The sequence below is a fragment of the Lichenostomus cassidix genome, chromosome 6, assembly GCF_008360975.1.
Source record: "Lichenostomus cassidix isolate B80296 chromosome 6, HeHo_3.0, whole genome shotgun sequence".
Classification (NCBI taxonomy): domain Eukaryota; kingdom Metazoa; phylum Chordata; class Aves; order Passeriformes; family Meliphagidae; genus Lichenostomus; species Lichenostomus cassidix.
In genome coordinates this window covers 20953675-20977759 of record NC_139487.1, presented here as the reverse complement: position 1 = coordinate 20977759, position 24085 = coordinate 20953675, and the positions used below count along the sequence as shown (strand labels likewise).

The following is a 24085-nucleotide window of genomic DNA, read 5'->3' as shown; positions in this document are numbered from 1 at the left end:
AATATTCAGAGTTATGAAATGCAAAGGAAGGGAAATTCAGAAGATATCTCTGCTATTACCTCCTTTTCTGCTTCTCTCTCTTCTTCAGAAACTGCAGCATTAGAAACTAACAAAGGAGTCCATCTCAAGCTTTCGGGATCTACTTCATTGATACGTGGATTTGCTTTCAGTTTCTCCATATGACTTGAAATCAGCTTTTCCCTTCTAATAATTACAAACCTGCAATCAAATAAACAGTAATTTAATTTAGAAAGTGATCACTGGAAACATCCTTTCTATAGTTGAAATACTTTTGCACAACAACCTGTGAAAAAATATGGGTAAATAAAAGGATCTATCAAACTAAAAATACCAGCTGACACACAGCTATAACATGCTTACACTACTGTTTACTGAGAGGAAGTGAGGAAACAACAGTTTATGAAGTGAAAGCTCAATACTAACCATCACCAGGGTAACAGAGAGGAAAGTAAAGGTTTTTTAGTTGACTACTCTGAACCTAATTCAAGAGGTTTAGTGTTGGCACTTCTAAATCACTGCCAGAATGATTTCCAATTTTAATATTACACACAAACATAGATAGAAAACACTGTAGATCATCAAGTCAAGAGTGAGAAAGTCATGATGTTACAGCTGAAAACGTAAGTTAATGGGACACAAAAGCAAGTCAGAAGCATAGGTTTTCTAACAAAGCATACAAACATACTTTAATGCTGTGCTAACGAAGTACAAAATTACTTTCCAATTACTATGAAGTGGCATACCAAAAGTAGGTAAAGACTAATAAAATAGCAGAGTATGCTAATATATTAGCACATAACCCATCCAACTCCCCTGTTACAGAACTATATAATTCTAAACAACAAGGATTAGCAAGAATTTCAAGTGCTGTAAAAGTCAGCTTGGTTAAGTAACAACATTCTCTCAGTGAAACACAAAGTTTAAAAAAAAAAAAAAAAAAAATCACATTCAGGACCCTTCTCACAGAACTGACAAACTTGTACTTCACTACACATAGGAAAAATTTCCTTTAAGATACATTTGTCCTCAGGTTGTCCATAACTAAATACTCCAAAAAGTTAAGGGTTTAATGCAATGACAGCACTCCTCTACTAACCTCATACATCACCTTGTAAGCCAATCTCCTTTTTGAAGACTTTCATTCTTACTGAATCAACAATTACTATTCTTACTGAATCAACAAATACTAGTGCTGGGACACAAAAATTACTGAGGCTGAATTTTCCTGATTTTATTTTTTGGCAACCCAGTGTTTGTAAGGCAGCTCTGCCTAGTTATAAAGTTTCTATGATTGGAATATCCCGAAAGAATTAAGATCATCTTCAGAAACGCAAATATGATTGAAAGTAATTTAAGACATTTTATGGAAAAAACAGACCAAACAAGAATAGCCACCCATTTAAGTTCTAAAATATCCATCAAGATCATTAAGAAAGCAGATATTCACAAAACAGGAACTCACCTTCTCAGTGTCCTAACTTTTAACATTGATCATAACACTGAATAGAGACTTGCATTACCAGTACCTTGAGCAGGAGCACTTCATGTAGAGCTGATCTGATCCCATGGTTTACACAAATTCAGCAATGATTGAAGAAAAAGGGGTGTGGAAAGAAAGACTGCCACCCACAAAAACAAATTTTTCTCTCATTGGTATTCAAAGCAAAATATTTGCACAGCAAGAGTTGGGAGCACTTAGGGAAGATTATGCTGAATGAAACAAAATTCTTAACTGAAAATGTTTTGAGCTGGCCACACACTTCTAATAACCATTAACATGAAAGAGGACCCGAAAAATCACCAGGAAGAAAAGCTCTTTATGTTAAGACACATCTGTACTGACTTCTTCAGTAAGATGGCAATTATCTCTCATTTTAAAACCAAACTTTTACACAGACATTTTTCATATCAATTGTTTTGTAAGTAGAGAATGTTTTGTCTCAGTGTTAAAAAAAAATTTTACAAGATTCACTGACCTATCTTCTCTTTTATCTATCATGCTATGTTGCTGCAGGGTTGTGGCAATATCATGTGGACACATTCCAGTAGCTCGGCTCATTCCTTTGATGCTGATTTGCTTTTCATGGTGGCAGTTCAGGTATTCCAATATGACACTTTTCCAATAAGCCAAGTATGAGAGACGACCCAGATCAGACAATGGCTTCTCAGGGGATCCTGCTTGACCCTCTCTTCTAGAAAGTAAATAGCCTAGAATAAAAATAAACAGGATACCTTATAGAGATAACAAAAGCAAGAAATTTTAACTAGCCTTTAAGAAAGTTGGAATTAGTACAAAAGATCATCAGCATGATTGATTCAACTACTGGAAACTCTTGTAGTTAAAGAAATCCTATTCATAAAAGAGATGAGTTTTCATCATTAGAGTGACATAGGAAAAGATCAAATCCTTGTGAGTGACTCAGATTTTATGTTATGAGAATCAAACAGTAACCAAAAACTCTTTTCTAATTGCAAGGCAAGGACAAGAGGAAAAAGCCAACATGTTTTGGAACAGGTCCCATCATACATCGTCTCATGTAGAACTACAGCCCTCTGGCTTTTTGAGAAACTTTTACACCTGAGTTGCATCACTGAAGCCATGAATTTTCAGAAGAATCTCAAGAACAAGTATCATGGGTAATATCAGTTAAGTCATTTTTCTTCCAGAAGCCCCAAGTGACATAAGTTTTTGATTAAACAGCTAGAAGTTGTATTTCAGAGGCAATATAATTCACAAGATGAATTACTTGGAGAATTAGTTAGGAGAAATAATTAAAAAATAATCTCCCTTAATTCACACTTAAGAATATTCACATAATTCCTGCTTGCAGTCTTCAAGACAGTAACTGATCCACTATTACACAATATACCACCTTCATTTTATATTCTATGCATGCTGTAAGTCACTTTTAACTCTTCAGCTTTAAGAGGATTTTACAATTTAGAGTAGAACACACCTGCTTGGAGATAACAGAAGATGCCACCAGTAAAACTAATTCAGCATAGAGAAAAAAAATAACACAATTAATAAAATGTATCCTTTCACAGTAATTTATCCCTCCATGATACATATTCTGTACTGTGCTTTAACAAAAACTGCCAATACACGAGCCTTAAACAACCAGGCTTACAAAATGCTTACTCCACCACAAGCACAGACATTATGTTTATGGAATTACATTACTCAAAGTCATTTGGAATCCACCAAAATATTGGAAGGCACAAGAACTGTATATTCTTTAATACATTTTTCCCCTCAAATTTTTCACTTTTATTTTTCAAAGACTGATTTAAAACATATCTAATACAGTCATGTCATGTTTGTTGAACAAATCCTCCTAACCTCCTCACAAAGTTTCTCCTTATCAAATTAGCTTTAAATTAAAAGCATGTGATTAACATCCAGGTTTAAGGGAAGCAGTGGCTGTTTCTTTATTTTGCTGTATGGTCTACTGTATACAAACCATAAACACACAGACCTATTTTTCTTAGATAAAAACATGAAATACACACATTAATATAGGTATATTTACTCTGCCTGAAACACTGGTCTTCCCTTCCTGTGATACAATACAAAAGGTCCACAGCAGAATTTAGATGAAACATTTGCACATATGCATCATAGTCTAATCTCCAGTTTGCATAAAGAAATTTATACAGAAAAGCAGACATCCTATTACACTTCAAGTGATCACAACATAGACACATAAGCAGAGTGCCTTTCATATCTATTAGCATGATTTGTGATAAAATGCCAGAGTTTCAGTAGGAACAGCATCCCACATCTGCCGACTTCTACAGAGCTATGTGAAGCCTGCCCAGATCTCCATGGTACCACTGGTAACTCAGAAAGTAAGTTTATTTTGTTTTACAGAAGAAACACTACCATAAAAATTAAGGAAATTAAGTTATTTTAGCATTTAAAGTCCCAGCATATTAGACATTTCTAAAACTAGATGATACATTTTAGTATATTTTGGTACTACGTACAACTATACTGCTGACAGGAAACACCAAATTTCACATTCTACACCACAGTGCACCCTGAATAGTTTGAAGGTAAAGAATTGTTACTTTAATTCCAACTCCACAAAAGCAGACCTATAGCGTGTGCCTATTCTGCTTAATTTTAAACAAAGCTTTACTTGTATCAAGAAAGAATTCTCTATCACCTTGTGTACAGCATACAAAAACAAGTTTTAAACTAAGATGTCACTGCCCATAAAAAACATGCAAAACTGAGGCAGAAGTCTCAACATAGGAAAAGAGAGGGAGAATAACCTAAATTTTAATAACAAATCCATTTTCTAAGGAGAACTTAAGAGTTGCTTCAAGTAACTTTACAGTTTACCTGACCAACTTCAAAGTCAAGAAGTCTTGGGCACTAATAGAAAGTGTCTGTAGAGCATTTGCAAGACCTAGATTTCATTCTTGCATTTCCCCATAAAGTTACTTGGACAAAAATTCTTCCTCTACTTTCATTTTCCTCATAGATAAGGGGGCTGAACCTATAATTTCTTGGTAAACATATTATGAAGCTGAATAAGAAACTACTATCCAAGCAAGAGTTTGGAAACATTAGTTAGGCAACTACAAGTACCTTTAGAGTTTTACTAGAACATCCTGGCTCACTGTACCTTCCCTGTGTCTGGGGATTTAGAGACCAGTTCTTAGTGGTCATTTCACTCTGAATGAAAGCAGTGAAACTTTACCTGCACAGCAGTAACATCTGGCAGTAGTCTTCTCCTATTTTTCTAAAATATAACCTGTGCTTTTCCAAGATACATTCTAGAGGATCAAAAATATATATCAGAGGTAACAGCCTCGGTTACATGTAGTGAGAACTGAATGGAAAGTCTCTCAACAGGTTCTGTGATTGGAATGACACCTATTAAATTAAACTTACCAAAGAGATGCCAAGTAATTGATCTAAGTTGCAGGTAAATAAAAAACACTGATCTTGGTAGCTCATGTATCTATCCTGAAGCATCTGAAATGAGCACAATATGCCCCTGTTAAACAGATAGCTGCAGTCTCACTGTGTCTACCTAATCTTAATAATGGACAGCCTCCAAGAGGCAACCTGAAAGAACTTTCTTAAGGTAAAATCCTTGATATCAGACTGTGAACAACAGCAACACTCACAAGACAAAACAGAGCTCCTCGCCACCAACCCCAAGAGTAAACAAGTCAGACTGCATGCTCCACAAAAAAATAAAACCACAACAAAATGTAATGGAAGACCTAATCAAGAACAAAGACTCATCTATCTTATCTTCTGGGCATGAGTGAGAGTATCACAAACTTCAACAGCCAAAATACCATTAATGATTTTATTTCCTGCCTTCCTTCTATCCTTCATAGCAAAGCAACACACCAAATGAGACTTACAGCCTTTGATTTTTGTCAGATAAATCTCCCCAGAATCACTAAGGTTTCATCTTATTCAAGATTTGAGACAATTAGAAGAAATGCAATCTGAGAAAGGGAAAGTTAGTATAACATACATAAATTTTATGCCTTTGACACAAATTAAGCAGATAATTAGGCATTAAAACATACATTTAAACAAACTGATTTGTAATTATCTTGTAATTTTTAATCTACAGAATTCCTAGTAACACCCCTGAAATAGCTACAGAGCCCACCACACACTTATGTGAAAACAATAACTGTAATACATCTGTGTCAGCCTCCAGAAACTTTTGGTTAGTTAACTACTGATTTTATTATGCATGGTTCTGTATCTTCAAACAAACAGCGTGAGACCAGAAGTCCAGCTTGGTAGCACCCTGTTCTGACAGTGGCCAATAGAGAAATCCAAGGGACAGACTGAAACTGGCAACCACCACCTGAAACACATGCAAACAGAGTAAGTCTGGCTTCATCCAAACAATTGAAACCAACCAGATGAGTTTCATGTTGACACTTTTTGGCATTTTCTAAGAACTTGGTAAGATTTCATAAGTGTCACTTCTTTTTGCAAGCAGTGCAGAGTCCATCTTTCTCCTCCATTCACTGCATTTAGCTGTGTGCTCACTAGCAGGAGTTTATTGTCAGGTCTGCTGATGTAAGGTGAACAGACTTGTACCTCACCAGCTCTCTGCTGAAAATCTTCTAAAATCAGGATTATATCAGCCCTCTCTCACCCTTATGGCATGAAAGCAGTTTTACGCATACTTCAAGTTACAAAGTGCCATGAGCAGCTATTTGATTGTCTCCTATCTCCAAATCCCCAAGACACATCCTTCTTTCCCTACCACACACTTCTCAACACTACCTCAGCTTTATAATATGAAGCATAAATCACAACACGGTTTTAAATTTAGCTTGAGACAGCTGAATTGCATTTTTTTATCTGTTGAAGGAATACACTTGTCATTTTGCTTTTAACATGGTAGCAAATACAGACTAGCCTTCAAAGGTCTAAGACAATAGAGATTCAGACTGCACAGAGGCCAGTGGAACACAAAGCAGCAGCAAACAAAGACATTAAACAACTGGTATACGGGGAAAGACCAAATGAACAAATTAAAACTGACAGAAGGAAGTCAAATGAAGTTTGAATAGTTTTTTAAAGACACTCCTGCAATCTGAGTGCTCTCTATACATGCTTTATGTTCTATAGCAATGAACAAATCAATTTACCATTTCATTTCACAGAATAGTTAAGGCTGGAAGGGACCACTGGAGGTCATCTAGGCTAACCTCCCTGCTCAAGCAGAGTTCCCTAGAGCACATTGCTCAGGATAGTGTCCAGACAGCTTTTGCACATGTCCAGGACAGCAGACTCCACAACCTCTCCATGCAACCTGTTCCAGTATTTCAGCCACCTTCACATGCCTCATTTCTGATGAACAGTCAAGGAAAAGACATCAAGACTGAAATGTTCAGTTTCCTTGAACGCAATTAACACTGACCACAATCATTATAAAGCCATTAGGCTTTCAGTAAACTAAGGAATTTATCTTCATGCAAGCAAAGCAAAAAACCCAAATTGTGAACTGGATGTAGGTATTTGAATTACACTTGTTCGTGTTCACACAACACAGCACGGTCACACTGTGGCTCAGTTACACACAGCAACAGCCAAACTGTGCTATGCATATTGCACAGGATTGAATGAAGACTCTGTGGTTTCCTATTCCCCTGAGAAGCTAGGGCACTTAGCTAATATGAAAGTTTGAATAAGTATTTTTGATGTAATTATATTTACTATTTTTATTTTAAAACCACCTAGAACAGTCCAAGAAATTTTATTATTAAATACAAAGATTACTTTGTTTAGCTTAACAGCAAGCAATAAACAGTCAGTTAGCATCCACACTTTGGAAAAATCAATAATTGTAGGTGAGTAGCTTCTAAGAAGGTAAATTGGAGGGTTATAGGTGGCTTGTAACTAAGTGGATCACTCATCCTTTTTGAAAGTATCACAACATTTCTTGCCTTCTCCAATGGGCAACACAGTTGTAGTTGTACATTTTACTGAAAATTCCACACAGCCAGAATATAATCCCTGCAGAGCACCCTGAGGCAGCTTCAATACAATATTCTCCAGAAGATCCCACTAGCTGAAACTGTAGTATGATTTCCCATGTTCTGTTATCCATATGCTCCCTTAAGGGAGTATCTGACATGGCAAGCTCACCACAAACAATAGTGTCACATGCCACGGACACTGTGCTGATCTGACACACTTCGTCCACTTCTTGAACTTCACTGCAGGCAGGTTCTGTGAGAACAGTGCCACAAAGAGAGGCATTTTGCTCTTTTGAGGACATCATATATGATGTTCAACTATTGTTCTGAAATATCAATGCACTGCACTGCAATTCAGTGCATTGTCTTCAGCAGAAACAGAACCAGCAAAAATGTACCTGAATAGAAAACAGAGTACTGAATCTCATTCTGTGCTTGGACAAGTACTTAGAAATTGCAGTTCCTTTCTCCTATACTACTTGCAACAAACCCACGTATTTGCTTTTCACTTATGGAGGCTAAAAACCAAAACAAACAGTCTTCAAAGTAGACCCCAAGGGTAGGGATTAATGAGTCCTACTTTTTAGCTAGGACATATTTTTTTGTCTGCTACAAAAATCTGGAAATAACAGCTTACACTGAAAATTTGAAAAGGATTTATCTGAGAGCCTGTGATCAAGGAAACAGTTTTATGTGTCTTATGTATCAATCATATCATGCACTGGAGACAAACATAGTTCTGATCTTATTTAAGAAGTCATGTTCAATATCACTTTTTACAAAATCAATCATATCAATCTCTCTGAATAAGAAAGTTACAAACATTAGTAATGAAAGTCTGTCATATTCTAGTAATTGAGATGGAGCTCACTTGACAAAAGAAACAGCAAAAAGACAAATATCTTGAAACTATGATGTGTCCTACCAGAGTATTCCAGTCCTTATCTTGGATTAGCCTAGCTGTTCTAAAGAATAGAATTTTCCACTCAAGTTTTGCAATTCAAACTTGTATCTTCACTTTTCTTAAAATATCTAGATTGGCTTTTTGGATTAGATTGGCTTTTACCTCAAAGAAGAGCTGCAACAAAATAGAGTCTTTCTTTCAAAAACAGAACCACACCGATGGTAGTTCACAGAATTATTAATAAACTTAACACATGTAACTCTTCAATAGGAGCAACTCTTATAGAGAGAAGAACCACACAGAAAATGCAATATAGCAAAGGTCCCTGGATCAGAACAACTCGAGTCTTTCAGGAGTTACCTGCCAGTGGCTATTAACCTACTGTCTCACAGCAAAACTAAAAAGCCATCTTAAATGGTTCCAAACTTGTTCAAGCCTAGCCTGCGTAGAAAGGCCATTTTAAAATCAGGTTTCAATTCACAAACAGGAATGACATAGCTTAGAACAAGAGTCAGCTACTGAGCTGCTACAACATACAGCAAGTCATAATACGGTAAAGTGTCAGCAGCTTCCCTTTGCCTACAAGACATGTCATCTGTGTGTGCTGGTATTCAGCAGTGAGCTGTAAATGGCTTCACTGAATCAAGGCCAGTGCAGACAGCAAAGACGCAATGTGCCATTCTGAGGGACGTGCTTGCTGTCCAGACATGCACTAAAGCCACCACAGTCAAATTGATTTGAACAGATACGCAGAATTGCGGTCAGTGCATAACCAAACTCCATTTCATCTTTATGGACCTGTTCAGCTATACTAACAACAGGAATGCACCCCTGATCCTATAAATAGGCTTGAGGAAAGCTGCCAGTGTTAAGTACCACATCATCAAGTCCAGTTCAAAATGCACCTATGCAGGACAGCGCTTATATAATAGCCTGCTGACAGCACTTTACTTCCAAACTTCCTGAAGTTTACTTCTGAAGTTCTTCTATCATGAGGTAATGTAATGCTAACAACCAAGTTTCAGAATACAGCACATATAGAAATACCTGTAGACAGAATTTATACAGACCCATGTCATGTGACTTACACCAAGTTATACATTCTGTAACTTTTGTAATATCATGATGATACAAAACCATTTATTTCACTCATTCATTTTCCTTGAGTTTCTTGAAGATGCATATAATATTTGTCATCCTTCAGTTACTGAGAACGTTCCTCAATTGCCCTGATTTCTCAAAGACAATGGGGAAAGCTGTTGGCATCATGTCAGCCAGTTCCCTTGGGTAAATCTGACTGTTTGACTTAAGTACTCTGTAACTTGATCTTCCTCTAGCAAAGATGGCATCTCACTCTGCTGTTTAAATTCTGTCACACATGAGAACAGGTCCTGTCAAGCAAAGTCAAGGCAAAGAAAGTACAGAGTACCTCAGATCCCTTCTGAGACCTGCACCACACCCCTATGTGGTCACACCATGTTCATTCCATTCATCAGAGCAGGGCCACGTTCTGCTTACTCTTCCTTTCGCTGTCCACATACTTCTAAGAGCTGTCTACATTTTGTTAACTCCAACCAAGCTTTGGCTTAACACTGCTGCACATGTAAGCAATACCAGTGCCTTTTGTAGACTTTGGTTTTGCTAAAGTCAGGAACTCTCCCTGCAGCCTAGCAGGCTTACTGTTACGCCTGCTATTGTCATGAACATTAGAATAAGACATTTTTGCAGTCTAAGGAAACTGTCTCCAGAGATCACCATGTCCTGTGCTCCTTTGCTCTTCACAGCAAACCTCTTAGAGGACACCACTTAGCAGTACTTTAAAAAAGATAAAATTCTGGACCTCAGTCTGATAGTCACCTCCTTTCAGCATCTGAAATCCTACTATCTCCCAGCCACTGCAGCCTGGGTTGCTAAATGCAAAGTATTTGCCCTAGCAGGTCCTTCCAAAATCTGTGTCTAAATTCTGTCCCAAGTATCCTGCTGTCCTTGCAGAACAGTTCCAAATAGCCCTTGGGAAAACAGGCCTTTCACTAGCAGTTATGTAGTGCTTGGAAGGTTCATCCTCTCCCCTTTTTTGGATCAGGCTGTTTATAACAAATGCCCACGACAGTATTAATGGCTGCTGCCCTATACTCTGATTCTGAAGCACATAGGCTTGACAGGCCTGTGACCTATTCCATAGCAGAGAACAATGCTTCCAAGTAATTCCCTTGTGTGGAGCACAACCTGCTCTCCTTGGCTTCCCTGCCCATGCCTGAAGAGACTGTGATACATCTATTGCAGCAGCCCAGTCTTCTGAGCTACTCACTGCATCTCTGTAACCCCAGTGAGGTTATAGCTTGAGGACAAAGTACAGTCTTCTTATTCCTCCTTTTTGTCTATAGGACGCAAGAAACTGGAATAATGGGATCTCACATGCAACACAAGAGGGCCCCCTTTCCCTGCCCACTCCAATCACATTATCTCTTAAAAATCCCATTCTCCAATAAGCCTGAAACCAGGATGGCTATTTATTCCCCTACAAGCGCTGTCCAAATTAATTTCTGACATGCTAGTGTGGTCATTCCAACTAATGTCTACGGCGAATCACTCTCTTACTTGTGTCAGCTCCTAACAGCTCTCTGACCCTCAGGACAACTAATTCTGGGCCAACTGTTGTATTGCTTGTAAGGTTTGCATGTGTTTGTCATTGGTCCTATCCACCTGTTTGTTACACAGTTCAATCACCTTCTGAACTCAGGATCCATCATATGTTCCCTCTTATGCTATGCTCTAAAATGCTCAAAATTAATTAGGAAACAAATTTGTTGTATTTCTCCTTAACCACTATCACAGAGCTCTAAAATGCAATCTCTTGTACAAGTATCTCAGTACAAGAAACTAATACCAATATTCTATTGTACTTTACAACAGTGTACTGAGTTTACAGCAAAGGTCCCTGCATTTGCATGTTTTCCTATTGTTACAAAAAAATGAAAAAACACTTAATACAAGTATGGGTCTCTCCATGAAGTGTTAAGATAGACAATTATAAGAAACTTCACCAAGATGTCAGCATATACTCCTATTATGAAGGATTCATCTTGGAGAGCACTTCTACGAATTTGTATCCAGACAAAGGTTGGGAAGGGTTCAAGATGCCTGTGCTTTTATATTAATATTCTAGATGCATTTCTGCCCATTTTAAACACTGTTTTTCTATCAGATAGCATTATATCTAGCAGGAATATGCCCTCTAAACAAATTAGAGCAACAATATCTATAATTCAGAATTTGGATCAGATTGATTTTTAGTATCATCATGTTGTTAAGCAGTCAGTAATCAAGTCCACTGATCTAGTCTATCAGCCAGTGAAGTTAGACCAAAAACATCACCACTTGCAAGAGTTGTTGGAGGCCAACAAATGGGTAGGAACAGTGTATTGATGTCATGCAAATGGACTCAAATAGGAGCAGGATTATTCAGATCACAAGATTTTAGTCTGCTGATCTTTCCACAATTTCAGACTGAATGTAGCCTGCACAGCAGAAGTCCATTAAGAGCTACATGCACACTAAATCTGCAAAATGAGTAACACCACATAACTAACACTAACATTCTGGACTTCAGTCTGATTTATAAGGATAACAGCTTTCTGCCATGCACTGTGTAACCTAAACCTGGCAGTCTCAGGTTCATATTTATGTATGCACATCACAATCACACATACCAACATTTACATACAATTCCACACATAGCAAAGGTAATTCAACACCACTGAAGTAACTTTTCTACAGAAAACGTAATCAAGTTACTTGTGAAATGCTTCCAGATACACATTTGAATTATGTCAATCCACAGCTGAAAACCACAAGGAGACAGAGTCACAGCAAAATTCAACTACTGCTGAAATCTGGAAACAGCTTAAAAATCTACTTCTCAGAGACCCCTATTCCCAAATCAGATCTTTGCAGAAAGTCCTACGCAATAGCTTGTGCTCAAAATATACCCCTTATATAATCAGAACTATTCAATTCCTATTTATATTTCCTTAATACTTGTGACAAAAGAAAACATATTCATCAGAACCAGAACAAAAGAAGCAACCAGTGAGCCATTACCCTTGTAGGTTCCAAGTTCTTCTCCGTCTCTTTAAAGGCCATCCCCCAAAAATTAATTACCAGACTCAGGCAGATGGAATCAAGCACTTTTCCATTAAAGTTTGTTTTGCTTGAAACAAAACCAAGTAAAATAAATCCTTTAATATGGAAAGGAAGAACTTGTAAGTTTTCATGCAGTGTTCTGTATCAAGAAAAAGATCTGAAAGAACAGCAAGTACCAGAAACTGTTTTAATAATACACCAGTATCTAAAGTGAAGATTTACCTCAAACCAGCATTTCAAGCTATCCTAAGAGATAATGTTTTTTGTCTTACAAAACATCACATCCTTTGTTTTGATATTGTATGAACAAGTAGTGAAGACACAGGTTCAAAAGGGTAGTCAGAAATATCAAAACAGCTGAGTATTCAGACAGGACAGCTCAATATAGATAGGTCAGCTCAACATTGCAAGTTCAGAGGTATGCCCACGTGTGGAAGGCAGAAATAGGTAAGGTGAAAGTATGAGCTTATTAAGACTTACAATTCCTAAAACTGCAATTCACACTACCATTTTTTCCATAACTATTCTCTGTGCTTCTGAACTGTTCTTATCAACGTCAACGGGAGGAAGGTCAAAGATAGAGGACCTTAAATAGGTGTTAGTACCCGCTTTGAAAGCACTTTTGAAACCGCTTCAAAAGACCCCAATCCCAAGATCCACACAAACACTACCAAAAAGGAAAAAAAAAAAGACTAGCTGTAACTTGAGATGCTCAGATCAGTGAACAACCTGCTACATTCTCTTTTCTTTGTCAGAGTAAAGAAAAGCTTTCTTCGTGATGAACAGAGTAAGCTGAAGATTCTCTCATTATTGTTACAAGAAATAATGCCAGCTCTCATTCCTCTCCACATCCTCAAGTAAACCCAACAGAGGAGGCCCAGAACCTTTAGTTCCTTTATAGAAAGCTTCACAGAAAAGGTTAGGGCTAAACAAATGCCCTTCATGAAGGAAAGGAAAGGAAAGGTAAAGATGACTGCATTACAGTCGGACCTACAAAAGGCACCCTTTGAGTGAATTAATTTGCTAACACTTATTTTACCTGTGCCAGTTGCCAGTAAACCCCTTGAGTGGAGGTTCTGTGCATGAAGTGGACTACTTATAAGCAGAGTGAAAGCATAAGCAAGAGAAAGAGAACTGAAGTACCCTTAAAAGCAAGACTTGTATGTGCAGAGGGCATCAGTCTTGAATACCAATTGGATGAATAAATTTGTGAGTAGGTTAAGTGGTTTAGAAGATCATTAACAAGACTGTATTGTTCTTGATTTTATAAGCACTATCTTAAGTTATTTAGATTTACATTTTAAAAACTGTTCAATAAATGACACTGAGCAGTAAAGTGTTTATACAGCTGTAACTGTTGAATGAATTCCCTTTAGGAACTGCCTTTACCTTCCGGTGTTTAATGCTGACAGCACATGAACATTGGGTTGAAAATATACCTCATGTGCTCCTTAGACAATACTACCTGCTTGCCTTCTCCCAGGCTCTATGTACCTCTACAAGACCCAAGTGACAAGACAGGAAGATGGCCCTAGGAGGCTGTGCCTAATATAACAAGTACACTGAATATGCTCAGAATCTTTACATGGCACGGAGGCCAAGCAGCACAGACAGATGGCGTCCCTACCATTAAGCTCTGACTCTCAGCTGGAGTGTTAACCTGGCTGTTAACATAATTCTCCCAGACTCATGGCTCAGGAAGACTGTTATCACACTTGAAAAGTGACAGATGCCCTGGACCAAAACCGTATCAGGGATGGTTTTAATAGTTTTAGAGTAAAGTTCCAGAGCCCAAGAGCTTTTCCTATAATTTTATTCATACCTACAAAGGATAGCCAGCCTAGTAGTACTAAACAACATGAACAAAAGCTAAACAGAGAGCTGAATACTGAGAAGCCAAAATGCACATCTAGGAAATTGCTGCAAGTACTGTGTTTGCTCAGGTCAGTGGTCATGACACACACACTCCAAAAGATACAACAAAAGATGCAAGCTGCATTTGTCTGATGGGAGCTGCAAAACGTCATTGCTGGTCATTTGCTCTACTAAAGCATGCCATATACCAGGGAATTAACCAAGTAAGATTTAGAAGGGGAAAAAAGCCACAACAGGTGAAGAAAGTTATTATTAAATTTGATAGTAATACCTGGTTAGTCAACACATACAAAAACTGCATAAGAAAGTGTACATTATCTACCAAGCATCGAACACAAATGTACCTATTACAGCACATTTCAACAACTAAGCCCAAGACACAATAATCTGCTAAATATCTACTGTGACACAAAACAGCAGCAAACAAGGGAAAAATAAAATTTCTTTAAAAGAAGGTAGAACTGACAGATAAAAATGATGGCATTGGAAACAAGACATCCATTAAGAAGTCCACAAGAGTCTCTCTGTGCCTTAACAACAGGGTGACAGGCCTTCGCCTTCTTCCAGCTTGGGCCATGCGGTTGGAGCACTTGCTGCTGAAGTCCGAAGCAAGAAAGTCATGGAGTACCTCAGCCTTCTTCATATCCCGAGTAACCAGGTGTCCCATTTCCTTCCAGACAGGGCTCATATTTTCCCTATCCTTCCTCTTATCACCAATGTATCTATAGATTTTCTTGTTGCCCTGAATGTCCACAGACAGATTTAACCTTATCAGGGCTTTGGCTTTCCTAACCTGACTGCTACCAATTTAGACAATTTCTGTTTTCCCAGGCTACCTTACCCTCTGTAAAAATTTTAATGATTAAAGACACATTACCTAATTAAAATCTGTTTACAGCCACAAGTCCCCAGCAGATGGCTTTCTATGTTCACTAATGCCCTATCAATACAGCTTGATCCAACAAATACTTGCTATCATTCTTACCATGGTTAGCCTTGCCTTTTTACTGTTTTCAATGCTATCAGGAATAAAGATGCTCTTCAGTTAAAACAGTCTTAGCTTCTGTATCTGAAGTGACATGTCTGCTTTCTTTTGCAATTCTGATAAATGTACAGTGTCTTAAAGCTACATAAAAGTGATGCCAAGAAATCCCAAGAGGCTGATTTTCTTGGAATAATCTTAAGTCAACTAAACTTGATTCAAAATCCATCTTCATTCCCCCCTCATCTAAGTTTCAGCTTGACAGAATGCTCCTTATTAGTTATTTAGGAGAGGCCATACTCAAGCCTTGGGGTCAGCAATGTAATCAATCATCAAGAAAAGAACAGAAAGTAAGCAGCAGCAGTCAGGCTCCCTCACAAATTCACAGCCACTTTGAATTCATTCCTAAAGAAAAAGAATATATAGAAGAAGCAGGTAATTCAACCTTACATTTGGACACAGTGCATCTGTTAAAACACCAACACAAAACAACAAGGAGACTGACACAGTGTTCTCTACTGGGGTACACAAGTAAGTCAGTAGTAAAACACCCCACAACACAGAATGATTGAACATGGGCCACCACATTTAATAAATGCAACAGGCCTGTTTTACACAGATCCTTAAATCTGCATTAAGTGTAGTTTGAGAATACATCTTTCCAATAAAGTCTACTAAAACAAACTGTTCCTCTCCACCCTCGGTCCCGCATTTTCACCTTCCACTGTTTGCCACACCCCCAGCATCAACAAAACAGTATTTTCAGGATTGTAATGTAAGAAAGGAAATGCTCAAATGCCCTTAGTTAAAATACATTTTATCTTGCAAAAAACCCCCATGGTCCCACTTCATCTCCACCTCAATTCTGTTTACAGAACACAACAAAGTATGACTGTGAATAACTCTTTTTAAAAAGTGTGTTTATTCCTAGATTGTATTTCTGTTACATTTCAATATTTGTTAGAGCAAACTGTAAAACATCTTAACATCACATTTTAGAAATGAACAGTGTAAGAGGTCTTTACAGAAAGAGTTCATCATTCCACAGACACCCTAATTTTTCAAATGCTATTTCTACTTCATTTTTCATTAAAGTACTTGGACATTAAAAAAATTCCTTATGCTTTTCTTAAAGTAGGTGCTCCAAAATAATACTTTCTGGCCAACATAATGTCTCATAAAGATATTAAAGCTATCAATGTTATATAAACACATACCACACAAATAGATCCAACCACTTCCACAGCCTCCTGCAGCTTAGGCCTAGCTCTAAACGGCAGGCAGGTATCACACAGTGGCTCCCAGCAGTTCCATAAGCATACCAGAACTTAGATGCCACACACGTGAACACACCTCCTCTGATCTCTCCTAATACTTATGTTTTGTTACATCACCCACTTTTACATTTTTTTGAATTTGTTTTGTTTCCCAGAAGTTAATTCATTAATTACTAAAAGAACACAAGTTTTCCCAGTTCACGATCTATGTCTTGTTTCCCTCTCAACAGTTTTAAATCAGTTACCCCCTCTTCACCATGTTACTTTAAGAAACATCTACACAGGTAATTACCAACAAGTAAGGCTACACAAAGCAAATAAACTGTGTGAATTCATCATAATAAAGAAGAAAAATATATTTTCATGACTTCTGCTCTCTTTTGCCTTCACAGCACTTTTCTTTTAATAGTTTGCCATTGTTTCAATTTTCAAGTATGCTTTAAAGAAGAAACAGCACCATTTCCGTACTGTAATGCCTTTTGCTCATTTTAGCTTCCTACCAAAAAATGAAAACACTTCAACGAAGAAAGTCTGTCACCTTTTCAGAGACTCTTCCTTTACTGATACACTAGTTTTTCAGAGGCCCTGTAAAAACCTCAGGCAGCATTTTTACTCTATTCCACCACTTATTTCCAACACATTTATTGTACTTAAAAAGTCATTCATCTTCCAAACAGGGTTGACATTTTCCCAAATGCTAGCAATATGTTGCCCTAAATGAGAGGCCACATGTTAGTCCATTACTAGTTTTAACTTTTGCTCAATTAGATTTTTTTGGATGGCTGCACAAACATGGTGCTTCACAAAAAAAAAATCACTGCTTTTCAGGTTTCCAACAAAGGAGTAGTCTAATTTGCTGTTAAAGCAGAAAGCCTGAGAATGCTGTACTAAGAACCACAGATAAGCAAGTTATAAAATAGATCTTCTGGCACAGCAACATTTTCAAACCTTCTTGATACACTAAAGCACCACAAAGCCACTTTGGAAGACAAAACTAGAAGAGATCCCTGCCCAAACTTCAACTAGCCATGGCAAGCTCAACCTGGACTCCTTCTGAAGACACTGCAAAAACCCAAGACATAGTAATGCACACGGGTGAGAAAATTAGGCCTAAAATTGTTTGAAAGGAATCGTTACTTTCAATCAAAAATAACCTTTTGTCTCCATCAGAAAACAGAGCTTTTCAAGTACAGGAGCCACAAGGAAGTTGGAAATAATTAGCCGATCCTGTAGGAGTAAATGCTGTTTGGATTGAGCATATTAACAAATAAAGAGTTTTCTTTTTGAGTTTTACACTCTTCTTCAAGCTTAGCAGAAACCAAACCTCCTTCCTTTGACAGAAACATTGATTTGACAGGCTAGACCAGCTTTTTAACAAACTTCTTGGAAGATCAAAATTGCACTAAACACCAGAAGAAAATCTCATCCTTTTCAGTTTCCTTAAACTGTGCCTGAAGACTAACCTATGTTTCACACAATGCAGTTTTTTCAGCTTGTTTCAAAACTATCTCAAAACTGCTGGCTGTAAGAAATAAATACACTGTCCCCATTCTCATCACTACAGGTTTATGCTACCTGTAGATGCTTATGGGACAGAAAACATCTCTGCCTAAAGCAGTTCTCTGGACTCAATACACAATGCTTACCACTTTAGCATGACTGGGCACTAAGCAGTGAACATCTTCCATATTTCCATAGAGAGATGCAGATCTTCTCAAACAAGTGCAAACTGGAAGGAATTCAAGAATGCACTTTACAAAGCTATGCATCCTTTTTCTGCCTATTCAGTACTCCATCACCATCCCTCACTTCTCAAGGAAAGTGTATACAGTATCACGTACAACTAACACTTTCAAGGACATCTGTACTTACTCCCCACACACTTGCAGCCCAGAATATTTCACTGATTCAGCTTTTGTGCTCAAAAGCCCCTAAATGGTTATATGTGAACATGTGATTGTAGGTATTTGCAGTCAAGATAACAGGATCAGAACTGAGAGCAAAGAAACAGGCCTTAGTTCCAGATCTTCAATCAAGTTCTTCAAAGCTGTAAATAGCAAATAAATACTATTGAGAAGCCATGTAGATTAATGACTGCTGCCACTAATTGAGCAAAAGAGTGGATATCTCTCTCAGTTACCAATATAAAATTATCAGTAATAGAACTGACTTTCTCTAGCAATGGCTCTGATACTTACTCATGAAAAGTATTTAGGAGGAAAGAAGTAACTTTTCATTAACAGTTTTCTCTTACTTGTAGAGCAAATTTTTTTTTGTTCCTCTCATTTTTTTGGAGCCTTGCCTTCCCTGGTGCTACACCTTAGCTCTTGCACAAGTGCTGCTACTGCTGTTAGTTACCCTGCTGCTTATGCAAATCAGGGCTTGAAGATTTACTCACCTGTTTGAATGGAACAAGAAACAAAAACCAACACTTGACCAGGAAACAGACACCAGATTTGCAGAAATGAGCAAACAAGGACATTTACCCGAGTAGATTTTCCTACACTAGAATAAAAATTTTCCTACACTAGAATAAAGTAACATAAATTAGCTTCTTCCAATACTTCTGCCAGACTTGAATTGCCTTTCCATACCATGGTTTTCTCACAAAAGATCTGAGTTACACATCCTAAAGGAGAATCAGGGGTTAAGTCAAACTATGGTCAAAAAAATCCAACCTGTTCAAATTGCGTGCAATAAATGATAGAAAAGTTTAAAAAAAAATCAGCACTGACTTTCCCACACATTCAGACAAATTAACCAAAAAAAAAACCCCACAAAAGAAAGAATGTATTTAGCCCAAACAGAATCCCAGCATCCTTAAAACATGTTCCATCTCTTGAGCAAGAATAATAATTTCACAATGAACAGATAAACCAAATGAAAACAAGGAATTCTGAAGAGGAGGAATAAACTGCTACAATCAGTTGGACCAGAAACACCCTCAAGTTACAAAAGGACTTTGCTACTCCTCAGCATTAAGCCCAGTTGTTACTGTAATGCAAATGAACTGTCAACATCCTAGCCAGCACAGTTGGAAAGGTTTATCCTAACAGTCACATGCATTTCTTTTCTTCCAACTGCTGGCTAGGCCTCCAGCATGGAATTTGCAATCCAGTATGCAGAAATATGGGACTGTGACAAGATGAGCTTTGTGAAGAAGTATGAATCAAAAGACGACTTTAAACTTACAGAAAACAAATATGACATATTGCTGTATTTCATTCTAGCAATACTGAACTCTGTGTTAGATATGCCATATAAAGAAATAGTAATATGTTTTGGCACTGCAGTCTAATGAATAGAAATAGAAAGCATATGAAGATTCCAGGCTTTGCAAGAGCTCAAATAAAGAAAGCAAAGAAAAATGTCTGGCATAGAGAAGCTGCTAAAGTTTATAAAAGAAATGGGTCTGCACAGAGAGAAGCTACAACACTGCAGCTTCAGTGCTTGCACTGTCAAAACGACAGCAGCACTACAGGCTGAACTGACAGAGGACATACAAAGGCTCACCCAAATGCAAGTACATGCAATCCTTGTGACAGGAATAATAGCTGTATATCACTGCAAAAGGACTTCAAATGAAACAAATCCAGAATAGGCTCTTATACAATAAATCCTGCTTTCTGGTTTATTTCTGGATCAGCTTCAGCTGCAGTTTACTTGCCCAAAAATTTTATTTACAGCCAATACAAAAGATGGATGCAGAAGTCAGTTGTTCACCCTCAGGTGCAACCCTGTAATCAGAATCCAGTAAACCCCACAGAATACAAGAACAACAAGGAAATGAAAACAAAACAAACAGCCCAAACCCAAGAAGTTTGGCAAGAAGTTTCGGTCCTGTAAAAGGCAGGAAGGTATAAATATAACAAGCAAATTAAGACCCTTATTCATTTTCAGGAAATGCTTTGTATGTTAGCTACACTCCAAGTAAAAATTAGGTTCCCTATCCCTATGTGAAACATCAACCAACTCTTATTAAATAGTATTGAATAAAGCATAATTAGTCTAAACAAAGTGCAGACTTCATGTCAACCATTTTGTCTTCAGTATGACATGCTTCAAGAAAATAAGACCAGTTAAACTGATTGTCTTAGTGAATTAAGCAAAATGAAGCAGAATCAAGTCTTCAATTTTACAAATCAACAGTTTAACCATTTAACAAATATTTATAGCTAAACTTTTGTAGATTTCTAAACAGCCCAACAAGTTTCTATCACAGCCAAAATCTCTAACTTCCTTACAATTAACAAAAAAAAAAGTCTTACCAGGCTTTAAGAACACATACAGAGCACATATTTTTGGTCTTAACAACAACATTTCTATTTTAATGATGAATGACATACAGAAAACTACAAATAAAATTAATGCTGAAGACAATCAGACTAGTAAACTCAGCTATTTTACAGCACACCTGCTTTTCACAACAGTTAATTTCCTCTTTTAAAAAATCTCTTTCCCATAGGTGAGATTATAGATTCCTGAAGAAACAGACAGATAGACCTTTGGTGTCTACAGAGTAAGAAATAATGTTGTTACCAGTTTTGATATGAAATAGAGGTAAGTTTAAATGTAGTTATGAAAATGTTAAGTCGTAAAAAACAAAAATCAATGGTCAGAAGACAAATATCTATTTTAGCAAAACGAAAGAATTTATTTTCCCTTGCAAGTCACAGCATGACCATATAAGACTCATCTGTGAAGATTAAATTAGATCAAGACAAAAGAATGCATCATAGTCTGAACAAACAAATGCATTTCACTTACCAAAAAAGAAGCAAATTTTTACCACAAACTACATTTTCAGCAGACTGCTGACAAGGCAGAAGTCGCGTAGTGGCTTAAAGGCTGTGCTCTTTCCAGCCTATCAAGTGTCTAGATATATACAGAATAATGTGAGCAGTCAACTGCTTGCAAACAGTTCTTAAAACCTTCCCTTTTGTGGTTTGTAACTATCATTTTCTGAAAACTACTTGCTCAGTTAAGTTTTTATTATTATAGTCTAAAAGCTGTTCTGGTTACTGTTATAAAAAAAGACAAGTACCAGTGACTGCTTCACAGATTTCAAAATAGAGCAGTTTACAAGCATTACCCACATAACAAATGAAGACTTAACATTCAGAGCATAAAATTTATCTTGCTATGACTTTATGAGAACATGACAGTCTAGATAATGTCACCAGCAAAGAATGCTTTAAACTATGATAAACTTGGTCTGTTCAAGTTGAGAATAATAACTGGGGTTTTCTATATCATATCTTCTCAGACCAGTTAGAGCAATTTATACTCAGGAGACCACAAGTGAACAGAAAGAGTAAAGCACAAAGAAGATGGTAGTTAGTCACTCACAATATAGAAGGCAGAAACACATAAATTCCATGAAAAAGAGTAAATAATTAATTCTGAAGGGGTTTCCTTTACAAAACAGACTTTGGGGTCACTAATTCAAACGAAGCTATGCCCCATTTCATAGCATTCAGCCTCTCTCGAGCAGAAAGATATAAATACAACATAGGAAAACTAGCCTTGAAAGTTTTCCCTTCTTTTCTACATCTAGGGAAAAACAGCCCCAAGCAGTTCCCTTCCTACGTTTCAGGTAGTTTGCATCTTACTCACAGTACAGAGCCAGCCTTTTTCAGTCATCTCTTAGCTCTTCATTCTGTTGGCAAATGAAACGGTCTGATTCCCAGTTACAGGAACCTCTGTCCAGAAAACGAAGGCCAAGCACTGGGGAAAGGTCCTGAAGGACTGACTGTGTGCTCATGAAGTGGGCAGTCTGTTAGCCACAGCATAAGCAAAAGGCGCTTCATGGCTGTGCCATCAGTTTTGTATTTACAACTACTGCAAACTCAACCAGAATAACGTTTGGTTTTTTTTTTTTTTGAGAGAGAGACACCATAGGGTAACAAACAAAGCAAAAGCCTGGAAGCACTTACCAGTGCCCACTAAGAGTTCCTCATCTCCTTTTGCAAAAAGAGGATTCTGATCTTAAAACAGGGCCAATTTCTACCTAAAGTAAGCTTAAAGTTTTCTCCACAGATCCAGAAATATGTGGTACTTCTCACAGCCTTTGCTAAAAGGTTGCAGAAGGCACACAATGGAACAGCTGCTGTGTTCCACTCCAGTGACAGCTACATTTCAATGGTGGATTAAGTGGTCCAGAACCATCCTTACCTAACTCACAGGGGTATAGTAAAGGCTGTTGATAAAGCCATACAATGATGGAACATACTAAGTATCTTTTTACACTCTAGCACAGTCATGCTGGGTACAACACTGCAAGACACAGAACTTGAAAACTCTACAGTTACAAATTCTTGTCTTTGTCCTGCTGTTATACTGCAATGTATTATTATTTGCATTTTAATGTTCTTGCATACACCTTCAGGGCAGGAATCCTATTATCTGAACTATCTCTACCGCCATGTAATTCTGCAGTGCTTTATAAAACATAATAGTGAAAAGCAACCACATACAATATACTCTAACTCCTTATCATCCTCCCTATAAATTACAGTAGAAAGCTGGATTCAGTAGTAATGAGGACACTCAGCAGAGAAGTTTCCTTAGATAATTTTGTTTGGAGTTCCATTCCACCTTTAAGATTTGGGGAATAAAATTATATTTAAACAAGTATGCCTGAAACTGTCTAACAGGTAAGACAGCTCAGCAAAATAAAGCAGCAAGTACATGTACAGCCATGAACGCCTACACCCTTTTTTGGTAACAATTTTCACTAGAAAGTGATGAACACAAAAACCAAAGCACATTTATTCCATGGGACAATTCTTCAATTAAAGCTTTTTTGTTTTTAGCTAAAAGAAGATACAACCTAGAAATATTAGAATGGAGAGAATGTCTTGGACTAACACCTTCTTAGCTATAATCACAAATAATTGCCTCTTCTTATACTAATGAGCAAAGCAAAATGGAGAGTAATTTAGACAATTCATTCAGGGTAATAGCTTTGTGAGCTAATATTACTGCCGAGAGATCCATTCTCAATTTCCTCGAGTACAATAACAGAGCAGCACTAAGTTTTTCACTTCAGGGAGCTTTTCTATCCTATGTAAATATAAACAGAAATCCCATTATCTACTGATAAAAACAACAAAGTGAGTTAAATAAAGTTTCATATGTTACACTTTTATATAACAGCCATCAGCTCCTTAGATCACAAGTGTAAATAAAACACTTCACTTACTGAAATCAATGAGAAACCTTCCAAATCCTTGCCTTTGGTATTGGGGCATGATCATTATGCAGGAGACATTGTACTTCTGCTGGCAAAGCTTTTCCTGTGGGAAGGAGAAACAGATCAAGTATGTCAAAGCACTGCTGAAGTGGGCAATTGCCTGCACCTGCTACTGTCCTTGTAAAATATCCCAATAAGGTGAACAGATG

General features: G+C 37.4%; 1 protein-coding gene across 8 annotated transcripts in view; it reads right to left on the bottom strand.

Moving 5' to 3' along the window:
• The window catches only part of KAT6B (lysine acetyltransferase 6B), a 106094-nt gene that overhangs the window by 7778 nt on the left and 74231 nt on the right, over positions 1–24085 (bottom strand). For all 8 annotated transcript variants that reach the window (XM_085065586.1, XM_085065587.1, XM_085065584.1 and 5 more), the window contains 3 exons: positions 23886–23979; positions 1998–2229; positions 60–219 (listed from right to left, as the gene is read on the bottom strand). In XM_085065586.1, coding sequence (XP_084921712.1) covers positions 60–219; positions 1998–2229; positions 23886–23979 — 486 coding nt within the window. The remainder of the gene's footprint in view (positions 1–59; positions 220–1997; positions 2230–23885; positions 23980–24085) is intronic.